This window comes from Halichoerus grypus, chromosome 3, assembly GCF_964656455.1.
Source record: "Halichoerus grypus chromosome 3, mHalGry1.hap1.1, whole genome shotgun sequence".
Classification (NCBI taxonomy): domain Eukaryota; kingdom Metazoa; phylum Chordata; class Mammalia; order Carnivora; family Phocidae; genus Halichoerus; species Halichoerus grypus.
This window is the reverse complement of record NC_135714.1, coordinates 72,733,460-72,748,901: the sequence shown is the minus strand read 5'-3', so window position 1 is coordinate 72,748,901 and position 15,442 is coordinate 72,733,460. Positions and strand designations below refer to the sequence as shown.

General features: G+C 35.5%; 1 protein-coding gene across 5 annotated transcripts in view; it reads right to left on the bottom strand.

Moving 5' to 3' along the window:
* The window catches only part of MMRN1 (multimerin 1), a 75,928-nt gene that overhangs the window by 19,028 nt on the left and 41,458 nt on the right, over positions 1 to 15,442 (bottom strand). For all 5 annotated transcript variants that reach the window (XM_036101316.2, XM_078068964.1, XM_036101317.2 and 2 more), the window contains exons 5-6: positions 5,294 to 5,407; positions 3,777 to 3,950 (exon numbers count right to left, since the gene is read on the bottom strand). In XM_036101316.2, coding sequence (XP_035957209.2) covers positions 3,777 to 3,950; positions 5,294 to 5,407 — 288 coding nt within the window. The remainder of the gene's footprint in view (positions 1 to 3,776; positions 3,951 to 5,293; positions 5,408 to 15,442) is intronic.

Sequence of the window (15,442 nt, the reverse complement as noted above, 5' to 3'; positions counted from 1 at the left end):
GTACTAAGGAAAGGCTAAATTAATTAGAAAAGTTTAAGCAATCACAATTAAGATAAATTATACTGAAACAGTCTTGGCTTTTATATGTAATAGCATGAATAATTGCACCACAGGCTTTTAAAGTATTTTTATTTTCTAAATTTTACTTAGCATTTAACCGGTAACTAACCCATTTGCACAACAAATCTTCATTGAGCGTATTTTATATGCTACACAGAAGGTAAAATTTGGAAAATCAGATTTCTGATACTAAAAATAGAATATGTTAGCTTCACTGGGTGTAAGTTGCTACTCAATAGCAAAGTTATTTTTATTATACTTCCCACAAGATCATTTAGTCATTTCCTGTTAGTTAAAATGGTCTTAAATTTTCACGACAACTTGATGAAATACAATAAAATATTTAAGTTTAGGAATCAGACCTTCTTGGAATTTATATCATTTTGGCCTTAAAGTGTTTTTCAAGATTGAAAAGGTAAAATAAAACTTAAGTGTAACTGAATTAATTAATTGTGGATAATAAAAATAGCTGTTTAAATTCAGCCAACAAAAAATTATGTGATCTGGGGCACCTGGATGGCTCAGGCAGTTAGTTAAGTGTCTGACTCTTAGTTTTGGCTCAGGTTGTGATCTCAGGGCCATCAGATCGGCCCAGTATTGGGCTCTGTGGTCAGCACAGAGTCTGCTTGAAATTCTCTCTCCCTCTCCCTCTGCCCCTTACCCCCCATTTGTGCTTGAGCAGGCATGCTCTAAATAAATAAATAAATAAATAAATAAATAAATAAATAAAATTTTTAAAGAAAAAAAAACATGTGATCTGAAAATCAGAATAAGAATGGTAGGTAAAAACACTGTAAATAGATAAAGTGTAGTTCAGAGTCTGATCAAAGTAACTAGGAAAAAAAATAAACAATGAAAATGGAAACTAGGAGGTGCTTTAGTTATTATATACATTTTTTAAGATTTTATTTATTTATTTGAGAGAGAGAGAGTGCGCACCAGCAGGTGGGAGGGGAGGGGGAAGGGAGAAGCAGGCTTCCAGCTGAGCAGGGAGCCCGACGCGGGACTCGATCCCAGGACCCTGGGATCATGACCTGAGCCAAAGGCAGACGCTTAACCTGACTGAGCCACCCAGGTGCCCCTATATTTTAAATCTTTAATGGAAAAATATACTGGGGAAAGGCTAAAATCACAGCAGTGTCTGAAAAGAAATCAAACAGACTATTAGCTTTTTTTTTTTTTAAAGCTAGATTTTTTTTTTTTTTAAGATTTTTATTTAGTTATTTGACAGAGAAAGACACAGTGAGAGAGGGAACACAAGCAGGGGGAGCCAGAGAGGGAGAAGCAGGCTTCCCGCTGAGCAGGGAGCTCGATGCGGGGCTCGATCCCAGGAGCCTGGGATCATGACCTGAGCTGAAGGCAGAAGCTTAACCACTGAGCCACCCAGGCGCCCCCAGACTATTAGCTTTAAAAACAAATTATTGTTTCTGGAAAAGGAGCTTTTCAGATAACATTTCCATAATTTGTTGCTAAAAAATGTTCTGCGTAAGAATCTGATTTTGCAAAAATATGTCAAAGTGCTTTATGTCAATATCTGAGTGGGAACATACTTTTTAACTCTATTTGATTCTGTTTCATGTGACTCATGTGCTTCTACTTCCTGAAAAAGATGACACTGTGGTGACTTAACAGATAGGTATGAGATCAGACATGCTGGCGGGCCCCTCTGTGGTTGTGAACGTAGGGCCTATTCATAACATTCAGGTGCCTCTTAAGGAACTGGGACATTGGATGTCGAACAGTTTCTGTGGCTACTAGTAGATAAGTCGTGTTCCTCATCCTGGATGTAGAGTAAGCAAGCGAAGAGGTGGTGGTTTTGTTAGGCAAGTGCAGTGCCGTGGGGTGAGTTTAGTTTTTGTTACCTGAATGAATATTCATTAACTACAAGCTCTCTGATTTTCGTAATTGATTATGCTTAGCACACGACTAATACCTCCTAATGAGAGGAGAATTTTGTTGTTGTTGTTGTTGTTATGAGTATATGCTTTTTTCCTGTGTCACTGCCAGAATCTTTGCTAGTAGTTTCACAAAAAGCTGTTGACAGGCCTAATTCTCTCTAATTCTCTTTGGTCCTGATAACCAAATTTTGCCAAACAAATTTCATTATTGTAGTTATAGTCAATTATATACTATTTCTATTTGACTTCTTTCTCATGTTGTCACTTCAGGGAAAATATATTCCCTTCGCATGCTTGTCATTGGTAAGTTTGGCCATAGGGGACATGCCAGAAATGTAGGGCAGGGTCTTTCCTTCAGGGGCTTAACAGCACCAATTATTTACATAATTAAAAAAAACATCATGGTTGCTGCCATACTGGTAGATGATATGGAAACCTCCACCTTATCTTTTACCTGCGAACCACAGGTGAAAAACAAAGAAAAAACAACGTGATGGATACAGGGTTATACAATAAGTATACTTTTATGTATAAAACAAAGTGAAAGGGATCCCTAATCCTGAAATTTGGAAACACAATAAACCCGGAGAACTGAGATATTCCTAGTGACCAAATTACTTGCTAGAAAATCCATGTCCTCCTTGAAGCCCCTTTGCCTAATTAATTCCTCCTGATCCATACCTGATCCATAGCATATTAGTTGAGATGGTTTCTTTTTGTAGAGGTCTTCCCTGGCGCCCTTAGATTGGATTTGTTGAAACTACCAAATGGTCCCATTGTACCCTGTGCATAACACTACCATAGCAATTGCTCACTATCTACAGATCCATGTGGTAGGCAGAATAATGCTGCTCCACTCATGATGTCCACACCCTAATTTCCTGAACCTGTGAATATGTTACCTCGCCTGGCAAAAGGGCCTTGGCAGATGTGATTAAGGTTAAAGACCTTAAGATGAGAAGATTATCCTGGATTATTCAGGTCTATCCAGTGTAATCACTGAGCCCTTAAAAGAGGAAAAGGAAGGTAGAAGAGTGGGTTTGAGACATGCCATGAGAACTCAACAGTGTTGCTGGTTTTCAAAGATGGAGGAAAAAGGCCATGAGCCAAGAAGTGCAGTGGCCTCTAGAAGCTGGGAAAAGCCTCAGTTTATAGCTATCAAGAAAATAGGACCTCAGTCCCACAACTGCAAGAAAATGATTTTTGACAACAATTGGAATTAAGAGGAAATGGATTATCCTGTAAAACCTCCAGAAAGGAACACAGCCTGCTGTTTTAAGAGCATAAAAGTTGGGCAAAGCTGATTTACATTTATAAAGAAATTATTATTTCTATTACCTGAGATGTTTTAGGATGTATTTTATTGATTATACTCCATAAACTAGATAATTTCTGGGGTAACGACACACTTTAGATTTATCCTCAATATATTCATCAATATTATTGAGACAACCATATATTTGTGCCTTGATAATTCTTTCTTAACCTCATCTTTATCTTGAACTGGAAACCACAATGGAAGTAAACTAAGTATGGCCCATTTTAACTATAAAGAAAGACAAGTTAAGCTGTAACTAGTACTTAATGAAAATAAATCAGATGAAATATTGAGTAAAAGATCTGACTATACAGTAAAAAAAAATATTAGGTGCTTCAAATTATTTCAGAGATTGATTTACAAATATCTTACTCCAAAACTATACTCTTAGACTTTTATACCACCCAATCTAAAGCAAAGATTCCAAAATGATATGAGAAAAGATAAATGAGTCATTTACCTTTTGTCTTAACTGAGTGAATATTTCACTTTACTTTTACCTTTTAGAAAAGATTGAAATTCTCTGTCTTTATCTTCACTGATTTTCCCTTCTAGGGAGGAGTACGTGTTCCTTACATCACTCACAGCCAAAGAAATATTGTCAATCTTCTTCTGGAGAAGGGTCAGTTTCATCGCCTGGTAGTTCATCTGCTCGGTCATCTTTTGTGTCACTGCTGCATGGAAAAGAAAAGAATATGTATATTCTTATATATATATACATATACATATATAATACTATTCAAATATTATTATTCAAATATCATGATAGGTTTAAAGGTAATTCAAATAAATCATGTTTGTACTACATATTTGAAAATATAGACTACTGTATATGCACTTAGCAAATGGCAGCCTGAATTCTACACTAAGGGTGAAAATTTATAATATATAAATATATAACATATAAATGTAAAATACATATATATATACATTTATAATATATTAGATTTCTAAAATGTTTTAACTTTGCCCAGAATCTTCAGTCTTTTTTTTTTAACTTCAAAGAGTTATTGTTACATTCTTAAAAGATGAAGAAACTGAGGGACAGAAAACCAAAGTATTACTGGTTTGAGGTTGGAGAGCTAATACCTCATCTTCTGCTTTCAAATCCAACATTACAGAATTAAATATGTGTGGCTCTGTATGTGTGTAGTCATATCTATAGTCTGAGGATTTTATTCCTTACTGAGGTGTTCTCTAATGAGTGATAAAGATTCAGATTTAGTCTGAATCATTTAACATAGCAATGATACTTCCCATGCTTTTTCACACACACTTCAGTAATTCAAGGAAGATTTTATAGTATTTTATGAAGATACTGAATTCCAATCCCTTAAAAAAAAAAAAAGTACAGTTTCTATGATATATACACCTTTATTTCCCCTAAGTCCCATTTCTCAATTTGAGTGCCCTATTTAGTATGACTAGATCTGTGGCAAACACACAGATGTTCTCAGCAGTAACCAATCTTATGTTTCTAAGAAATAAAGTCAGGCCTAAAAGAAATGATTAGAAAGATGAGAAAATATGTGGCTTGCCAACTTTGGATCAACATGAAGTTCTTGTTGATTCTAAGTCACAATTCTTTTCCCTAGTCAGTGATCCACATCCTTGGTGATCTCTTATCAATCAGTGGAAGGGAGCTTTCTCAGCTCCTTCAGATGATGACGTCATACCTTCCGCCTCAAGATTCTTCCACGATTTCAGGCTTTGGAGGACAAGAGTTTGACCTTACTTTGGACACCTGTGATTTCCTTACAACTAGTATAACAGCGTTTTTAATCGTCTCCTGCGTTTGCACACAGAGCTTCAAAATTATGCGTGGTCCCTCCAGGCTGGGAACCTACGGGTCCTCCACAGTTTCTCCCAATATGGGGCACCAACAGAAAAGGACTAAGGGGTATGCTAATGTGTCACCACCAAACATTTGACAGCCAAGTGCTTTCTTGTTTGGAAGTTGTTATAAAGAGTGTTGACAATAACTGGGTTAGGGATGTTAGCAGTTACGCTCTGTGACCTGCGTCACCACAGTCTCGCTGCAGCTGCTGCGGCCGCTCCTCGGCGGTCTCTGCGCCGCCGGCGGTGTGACTCTCAGCCTGCTTGCTGTGCATCAAGGGCGGCTGCTCCTGGGCTAGACGGACCCAAAAAGAGAAGAGAGAGAGTTAAGCATTGGGACTGCCTCATTTCTTCCAGTTCTTCAGGGATGGGGCTGCCATTCATTCTCCCGTGTCCGGAAACACGGTGCTCTGCGATGATTGCCAAGATTGCGGAGGGAGCTGCTCCGCCCCCAGCCGCAGGGCCACGTGCTACCGCGTGGGGTTGGAAGTGCAGGACTCTAGTTCCGTTTGGGAAAAATAAAATCATTCAGGTCTCCTTTTAGGCGAAAATGGATGGTAGTTTGTGGCAGCTGGGCCGACTGGAGGGCGTACGCTGCCTGCCTAATCGAGGGGACTTTCAAATCGGCTGTGTTAAAGGCTATCGTGGCTTTAGAAGTGGACTGTGACAAAGGCTGCTTGTTTAACAGTGCAATTTCCAACTGGTGTCTCCTTGGAAATAAGGGAGAGCTACAGGTACCGGACTGAAAGAATACCTGTTTAAGTAAATGGGTTGTTCCCAGAGTTTTAGGGAATACCTAGACTCAAAACATAAGAACTACCGGTAAAAGTAAACTATTACATGGCAAGTCTTAAGGGGATCAACCGGTAAAATCAGGGAAATTTCAGAAAAACAGAAATTCCTAAAAAATAAGTCTACTCTGTTAAAGAATTGATGGCCCTGTCCCATGAATCAAGTAATATTTTAGATGGAAATATAGTTTTTCATTGGAGAAAACAATTTAGAGTGACACTATTAAAAATATTGAACACGTCAAGTAAGGTAGGCCTGTAATTTGTAGACTTTTAATAAGCAAATGTATTCATTGATGTCTGCATATCAGACATGAGAAAACAAGTGTTTGGTATCTAACTGTGCTTCTTCCCATGTGAAATTATGTACCAATGAAACTGTCTCTCTGGCCCATGTTAATTATGCTCCCTAAGGCATGTGTGACTGTGACAGTAATACTAAAGGATCTCTACTCCGTAGAAAGAATCATATATTTGGTATTAATGTGAGTTAGTCTCTACTGTTAGATTGAATTTTGCATTGCTTTTCTTCAGGGCATTGAGCTAAGCTAATGAATTTCCATTCACGTTCAAGGTTTTTGTTTTGATGTTGTTTCTTTTTTTCTCTCCACTGTATTATAGAAAGTCCTGTATAATTGTTAATTTATTTGGAAGAAAACAATCTGCAGTTTGGGGAAATTATACTTATTTCAGGGCTGCATAAGTAGCAAAAAGTGTTAATTTTCTCTTAGGTCCTAGCAATAAGGTTCCTTTAGCCTAAATTCAAATTAATTCATATAAATGTATGTATTAAATAATTGCATAGATTTTTATCAAGTTTCCTCTTTAGATGATGTAGAAAGCATTTTTTCTAGCAGCTAAAATCTAAGCCTACCCAAGAGAGTAACTAGAAAGTGAAGTGATGGTTCTCAAACCAGGGTTCCTAGATCAGCAGTATTAGCATCACCTGGAAACTTTCTTTTATGTGTAGTACTCTTTTTTTTTTTTTCCACCTGCAAACTTTTGAAAATACAACTTCTAGGTCCCATCCCAGACCTGCTTATTTAAAAAAGTCTGGAGTGGGGCAGTAATTTGTGTTTTAACAAGCTCTGCTGATGTTTCCAATGCACACTGAAGTTTGAGAACCACCGGAGTAAAGCATCAAAATAAATCTTCCTTAGCAACTGCCTACTTCACTGCCTTCCCTATTTCTCTTAGCAGTGGAAGAGGGTTCAGAATATGTGCAAGTATTTATAGCAAAAGGAACATGTGGCTTCAACAGGATGAACAAATGATCTTTACATTTTCTTACTGCTTACCTTTTTGATCATATCACAGGAAAACAAAACCAAAAAATCATAGGAAAACAAAAAGAGCTGGTGCATTTAAAAGCATTTCCATAACACAGTAGGCAGAGGGTACTTTGTTAGGAAGCAATGCATGATTATAGTAAAAAGAAAGATACCGTTTTGTGCCATACAAACAAGTGACAATTCCAATTTCCTTTTCTATCTATTATTAACTTGTAACACATTATTTTTTTTTTCCTACCTCTTTAGAATACTGATATTTTCACCATGGATGGAAAACAAAAGCACCTGTAAATTCTGAAACACTAAAAATGTCATTGTTCTTTCCATTATCCCGCCCGGAGATTCTGATTCAGAAGATCTGTTCTGGGAATTGAGTGTGTGTGTGTGTGTGTGTGTGTGTGTGTGTGTGTATGTATTTATATATTTTATTATATATATTTTATATTATATACATATAATTTTAAACTCTACAAGTGATTTTTGATGTATGACCTTGGTTAAGAAGTACTGATTTAGGGGCGCTTGGGTGGCTCAGTCTGTAAGCCTCTGCCTTCGGCTCAGGTCATGATTCTGGGGTCCTGGGATCGAGCCCTGCATCGGGCTCCCTGCTCAGCGGGAAGCCTGCTTCTCCCTCTCCCACTCCCCCTGCTTGTGTTCCCTCTCTCCTGTCTCTCTCTGTCAAAGAAATAAGTAAAATCTTTAAAAAAAAAAAAAGAAGTACTGATTTAGAAAAAATTGCAAAAAATTCTAATGTTTCATTGTTACAAGGCAGAAAATTCCAGATATTTTCATATTAAAATTTTAATCAAAAAATTTATCTTCATAGACTTTTAAACAACCACACTTGCCTGTTGATAATGAGAACATATGTTAAAGACATGATCTATTTAAACTCTAATAAATGACAACCTTGAGTCTCCTATCATTCTATAGAGAAGTGGGCCTTTAATTTATAAGGAGGTAATTTGATAAACACTATTAAAGAATTTATAATAAATTATTAAAAACACTGGAAAAGAGACAAAAATTTAAATTTTAGAAGCACTTTCTTATGAGTGTGATTTTTTTGAAAAGAGAAAAACCATAGAAATTTTGTCAATAATAGAGATGCCTGGGTGGCTCAGTCAGGTAAGCACCCGACTCTTGATTTCAATTCATGTCAAGATCACAGGGTCGTGAGATGGAGCCCTGCGTCTAGCTTTGCCCTGAACTTGGAGCCTGCTTAAGATTCTCTCTCTCCTTCTCCCTCTGCCCCTTCCCCACCTCTCTCTCTAAAAAAAAAAATCAGTCTGGAACATCTTTTGATTTGAAAACATCAAATTGATAACAAAATCAATTAAATGTAAAACAATGTATATTTCTGGAATGAAAATCAATTTGATTTTATTTTCAATAAAAATTAGTGGATTTTTACATGCTATATAAATGTTTGACTCAAATAATATTCTAAGCTTTTGTCATTTAAAATTAAAATTACTAGATTTATTTTTCATAATGACAATCAATTTCTGTTAAAGCTCATTTTCAATCAAGAGGAAAATATTAAAGAACTTTATGAAATTAGTCTCATGAAATAAGCTTTTGAAATAAAAATTTTCAAGTAAAGCAAAATTTTTGAAATAATAAAAAAAAATCCACAAATACTTCATCCAATAGTGTTAATAAAAAAATCAATAAAGAAAGGATAATGTTTAGGAAATAAAATTAGAATTTTAACATTATATAATTTAAATAATAAATCATTTTTAGAAAAGAAAATACTATAGGACTTACCTAATACAATTCCTATATAGGCGTATCGTTACTAATGTTTTATGTTTAGCATTTGGCAAACAAACCTTGTTTTAAAAAAGTGGAGAATTGCTTTTCAGAAATGACTTTTTTTTTTTTTAAGATTTTATTTATTTATTTATTTGAGAGAGAGAGACAAGTGGGGGTGGGAGAGGAGCAGAGAGAGAGGGAGAGAGAGAATCTCAGGCAGACTCCATGCTAAGCAGGTTCGGGTCTTGATCTCACAACCCCAAGATCATGACCTGAGCTGAAATCAAGAGTCAGATGCTTAGCCAACTGAGCCACCAAGGCACCCCCAGAAATGACATTCTAATAGAGATGTCAATTCATTTTTAACTTTATAGGGGAAAAAATAGTCACCTTGTTAAACTGGAGATAATTTGAAAACTGAAAGGCATTTCAGATACGAAAAATGTATATATTTCATATGAAACAAAAATTAAGCAATAAATTATATGAGAAAACATCAATTTTTCTAATTATATGAAAATAATATTTATATGACAAAACTAAAAAATATAATAAATGTTTACATTCCTTGATTTATGTTGCCACAAATTTGGCCAAATGATGTTTGCAAAGCTCTATGAATTAATTAAATAGGACATTCCTACAATTTTCATGATTTAGTTAGTAACAAATATATTGAATATTTAAAAATGCACATAGTACTTAAGGGCTGGAAAAAATTTGAATGCTGTCATTGTTAATTCAGTAAAGACTAATAGATAATTCAGCAGGATGGCACTATCATTTATGTTAATAGAAATGATCAATTTGCTGAGTCTTGGTATCACCCATTGACTCTATATCTGATGGAGAATTCTTTAAAGGAGGTTAAGACAGTAACCTACATTAAATCATCTATGTGACAGAGACATCATTTAGCTGGAATCAACCATGTCAAAAAAAAATGCCAAAAAGTTTTAGAAATTAATAAATTATTTAGAAATTACTAGAATAATAAGAGGAATGGTTTGTGTTATGGTTTCTATTACTTAATATGTTTTATAATATATTTTTATTTATAAATATATATTTATAAGTATTCAATTACATTATTAAATATAACCATTAAATATTCAATTATTTAAGTAATCACAATATTTATATTTATGAAATATATTTATACACAGAAAATATACGCATTAACTTAAAAGTAATACATTTTTAACCTTTGATTTTTATATTGATTTACATATTAATTGATGTTATTAAATTAGTTGTTATATGCTTGAATATGACCCCTGCTCCTTCTCACCCCATTCTCATAATCAAGAGACAGATTGTGCTCATGATCCTGGAGTGGAGTAACCACAGTAAAACTCACAACAGCCTTTATACAAGGTTTATTTCCAGGGGTTCAAAATACTTTGCCTAAGCTTAATTAGAAATAGTAAAGCATTGTCTTAAATTGTTCTATTATATTCTAATGAAATCAAGTCTCTTCATCTCACTCTTCATAAGTATTACATGTTGCATATTTAATGTAGAGATTCTAACATTACTTCACTTAGTATCCTATCTCATTTGATAAGGGCTGACAAGTCAGAACATCACACACACCCATACACACACATGCGCGCGTGCGTGCATGCACACACACACATACACACAAGGAGGTAGAGGGTATTTTAAGTCTTCCAGACTTATTGTTAGTGACTTCATTAAGTCACAGTTCTCTCTGTGCCATGTGGTCCAGGCAAGATCCTAAATGTGCAAGAAGTAAAAACAAATCTGGATAAAAGGTAAAGGGGCAAAAAGGAGGTAAATGAAGAGCATTCAAGTCTGATTTTCTCTTGCCCTTAGGGTCATAAGTATTTCAGATAAATATCATTCATGCAATCTGGAAAAATGTTATTTATTGCATTGTAAACAAGGGAATAGAAAGCAACATACTAGTGAAACTCAGCAGATTAGACTTAAAAACTAAAAAGACAAAAAAAAAAAACCTTTTAGAATCAGTGACAGATGGAAGAGAAAGCAAATAAAGGAAACTCAGAGAAAAAAAGAAAGCTATTGAAAGAGACAAAGAATAATACATAGAAGTAGCAAGTGAAAGTCTAGTTTTCTTGCATACTGATCTTCAGTAATTCACTCCTCATTTTATGAAAACGTAATATATGTGAAATAAGAAAAATGAAATTTCTCCATATTTTTGTGAAGTTGAAGAAGACTGATTTGAAAGAAAATGTAATGGGAAAAATACTTTAAATATTAAGTGACAAAAACTAATGTGATTGTGTGTGTGTGCATACACATGTAAAACTTTCCATTTGCTCTTAGCTGTAATTATTTTTAAATTAATTGTTTTAAGAGGAACTAGATGAGGAAATTGTACTCCTACTCCTACGTGAAAGAAACAGCTATTAACCATCAAACAAAGATCCTTGAGATCCAATTGTCATATGAATCTCTTTTCTCTGGAATTCATCGGATTGGGTCCCTGCCAAGGCTGTTAGAAACCTGAAATGCCCGTTTAACAAGTTCAATCGTTTATGTTATCTTTTCCTAGCTCTGTTTGTTGACTGGAGTTCAATACTTGCATTCATTCCAGTCTATTGCATGGGATTTAGCCGATGGAGAAGTGCTGATAGGATCTCTGACAGTGGAGTCAGTTACTCTCTTGTGATAAAGTTCCTGAATGATCGATGATCTTTTATTTTTTCATTTAGCAATCTTTCTGTCTTCCCAAAGGTATTCCCTACCACAAGAACTGCTACAAATTCTAGGTTTCCCAGGCAATCTTATCTTGCACTTCAGCACAGACCTTTGCTTTGTTCTATACAGCGGATTTCTCAGTCTCTTTTCCTTGGTTCTTTCTGAGACATAGATGCTGGGATAGAAGGACATTTATTTAAGTCAAATAACTTTTTTTTATTAACATATAATGTATTATTTGTTACAGAGGTACAGGTCTATGATTCATCAGTCTTACACAATTCACAGTGCTCACCATAGCACATACCCTCTCCAATGTCCATCACCTTGCCACCCCATCCCTCCCACCCACCTCCACTCCAGCAACCCTCAGTTTGTTTCCTGAGATTAAGAGTCTCTTATGGTTTGTCTCCCTCTCTGGTTTCATCTTATTTCATTTTTCCCTCCCTTCCCCTATGATCCTCTGCCTTGTTTATCAAATTCCACATATGAGTGAGATCATATGATAATTGTCTTTCTCTGACTTATTTAGCTTAGCATAATACTCTCTAGTTCCATCCACACTATTGCAAAATGGCAAGATTTCATTTTTTTGATGGCTGCATAATATTTCATTGTAGCTATATACCACATTTTCTTTATCCATTCATCTGTTGATGGACATCTAGGCTCTTTCCATAGTTTGGCTATTGTGGACATTGCTGCTATAAACATTGGGGTGCACGTACCCCTTCAGATCACTACATTTGTATCTTTGGGGTAAAAACCCAGCAGTGCAATGGCTGGGTCATAGGGTAGCTCTATTTTCAACTTTTTGAGGAACCTCCATACTGTTTTCCAGAGTGGCTGCCCAGCTTGCATTCCCACCAACAGTGTAGGAGGGTTTCCCTTCTTCCGCATCCTCGCCAACATCTGTCGTTTCCTGACTTGTTAATTTTAGCCATTCTGACTGGTGTGAGGTGGTATCTCATTGAGGTTTTGATTTGGATTTCCCTGATGCCGAGTGATGTTGAGCACTTTTTCATGTGTCTGTTGGCCATTTGTATGTCTTCCTTGCAGAAGTGTCGTTCATGTCTTCTGCCCATTTCTTGATTGGATTATTTGTTCTTTGGGTGTTGAGTTTGATAAATTCTTTATAGATTTTGGATACTAGCCCTTTATCTGATATGTCATTTGCAAATATCTTCTCCCATTCTGCCGGTTGTCTTTGATTTTGTTGACTGTTTCCTTTGCTGTGCAAAAGCTTTTTATCTTGATGAAGTCCCAATAGTTTATTTTTGCCCTTGCTTCCCTTGCCTTTGGCAGTGTGTCTAGGAAGAAGTTGCTGCAGCTGAGGTCAAGGAGGTTGCTGCCTGTGTTCTCATCAAGGATTTTGATGGATTCCTGTCTCACATTTAGGTCTTTTATCCATTTTGAGTCTATTTTTGTGTGTGGTGTAAGGAAATGGTCCAGTTTCATTCTTCTGCATGTGGCTGTCCAATTTTCCCAACACCATTGTTGAAGAGATTAAATCAAATAACTTTTAAAGATCTTTATGTGCTTCAGATTTTTAAAAAAATGCAATATATTTTAAACATCAGATTCTTTTTTTTTTTTTTTTTCCTTTTCCCTCAATACAATTCCTCCTTTTTCCCTGCATGGAAATTCTGACCTTGGTGGATCAAGGACTTAGAGAAGCAAGGTCAGCAAGTGTCAAGAGCAACAACTTGGTTATTAGGGGCTTATTCCTTCCTTCTTTCCTTCCTTCTTCCTTCCTTCCTTCCTTCCTTCTTCTCATTTCTTTCTCCTCCTCCTCCTTTTCCTCTTCCTCCTCCTCCTTTTAATAGACAGGTGTTACCTATGAGTGTTTTTTTTTTCTTCCAGATCTTTGAGGCATATATAGGAAGTCATTAATGGCAACTCAGTAATGAGGAAGCTTGCTCTTGCTCTTAGAACCAAAAACCTTCCTGTGTGACAAGACCAGTTTCCCGCTGATCCTGCAATACCAGGATAAGCAAATGCTTATTTGGTGATGGTCAGTACATATATAAAGATTTACTGAGATTTGGTAGTCAAACCAAAGAAAGCAATTTGGTGCAACAAAGACCTAAGATACATGGTGACTTTTGACTAAATGTATCATAATTGAACAAGATGCTTATAGATGCTAATGTTCTTTCTTAAAAGGAGAAAGCATTAAATGCCACTGGAATGAATTAGATAGGCATATATATAAGAAATACAGGGACTTTTTTCTGTTTTAAATATTTATATTAATTGAAGTCATATTTTAAAATAATTTTACTGGAGATGTCCCATATTTAAAATGCTAGTTATAATAGCTTATAAAATTTATTGAATTATTTCACAGCATTTGTGAAATGAAATATTTTTATATATTCATAACGTATGGCAGGGATCAGTTTATTTCAATAACTGCATGATTGTATTTTCAGATTCATAATATCTGTGATACATTTAATAAAACATAATTTTCCTATAGAGCGGATCTGACTAAAGCTGACTGGAATTTTTTTTAACAGATTTACAAAGAAGCTTTTCTTTCCTCCTCTCTAATCGAACGTTATTTGAACTTAAATTCCCATCTTTTGTGTCATTAGAGCAAGCCACAGTTTCCTTGTTCTACTTAAGAACATTTTAGAGACATCTACTGGAAAAGCACATTATTGCAAATTTTATAAAATTGGTTTAAAAAGTATATTGTTGCTGACATTCCAAAAAAATGTCTTGGATCTCACATCATAAAATTAGGTCCCTTTCTGAAGATAAACTCTTTGATCCTCAAAAAGGTATACCAAATGTAAAATACATCAAAACTATTACTTTGCTGTTGGACTTAACGCTTCTTCCTTTTTTTATCCAGCAAAATTCTATTCACTTATACTTTTAAAAAAATTGGTTTCCTCTAGCTAGTATGACTAATATTTTTAATAAACTAATCTAGAACGTTTTACCAGAATTTTGATTATCTAAATTGTAGCAAAATGAGCATGTATGGAGGTTCAGTAATATTACAAACAGCCCATTGTAGAGTAAGACAACAGGACGAATTGCCTCATGGATTTTGCATCACAATATCCCTTTCTAACAGGTTGGAGATGGAGTTTTGGGGTTGGGGGGAGAAAAAAAGAGAAAAAGGTAGAGAAGTGGAGGAGGAGAAATAAAAGAGCGTACAGTCGCTAGCTGTTCCATTTTATTCCTGTTCTATGGATTTTCCTTGTATATTTCAAAAGATCACCCTACTGCAATTTCAATGAAAAAGAAATTGTTACTTTTGTATTATGACATTTATTTTATTTGTGGGGATGGAACTTTTGGGGGAAGTAGGGATTTGTAAAATTTGTGCAGTATTTTACAAATTTTCTATGGATAAAATAATCTCCCGGTGCGAAGGACTAACACTGAAGTAATTATCACAGAAGCTACATGACCATGTTATTCCAAACCCTTGAAGGCTCTGAAGAAGTTTGAAGAATGGATGAGCCACACTGATTATTCTTGTCATATTTGGGGCTGCTTGTCATATGAGACAGCGCGGAGAGTGTTGTCAAAGGAAACCTGACAATTTTCCCTTCCGTATAAGAACGAGACTGTTGGCACATATATGAAGTGTGATGGTGGGGGGGACTTGGAATGTAGGAAGGAGGAATCAGAAGGGGAAAATGTGGAAGGAAAGAAAGAACAAAAGGAAGGAAGGAAGGAAGGAAGGAAGGAAGGAAGGAAGGAAAACAAACCTAGGATAGATGCAATAATGAAGACTGATTCAAGGGACAAAGGGACACGGTAGTTCCTGAT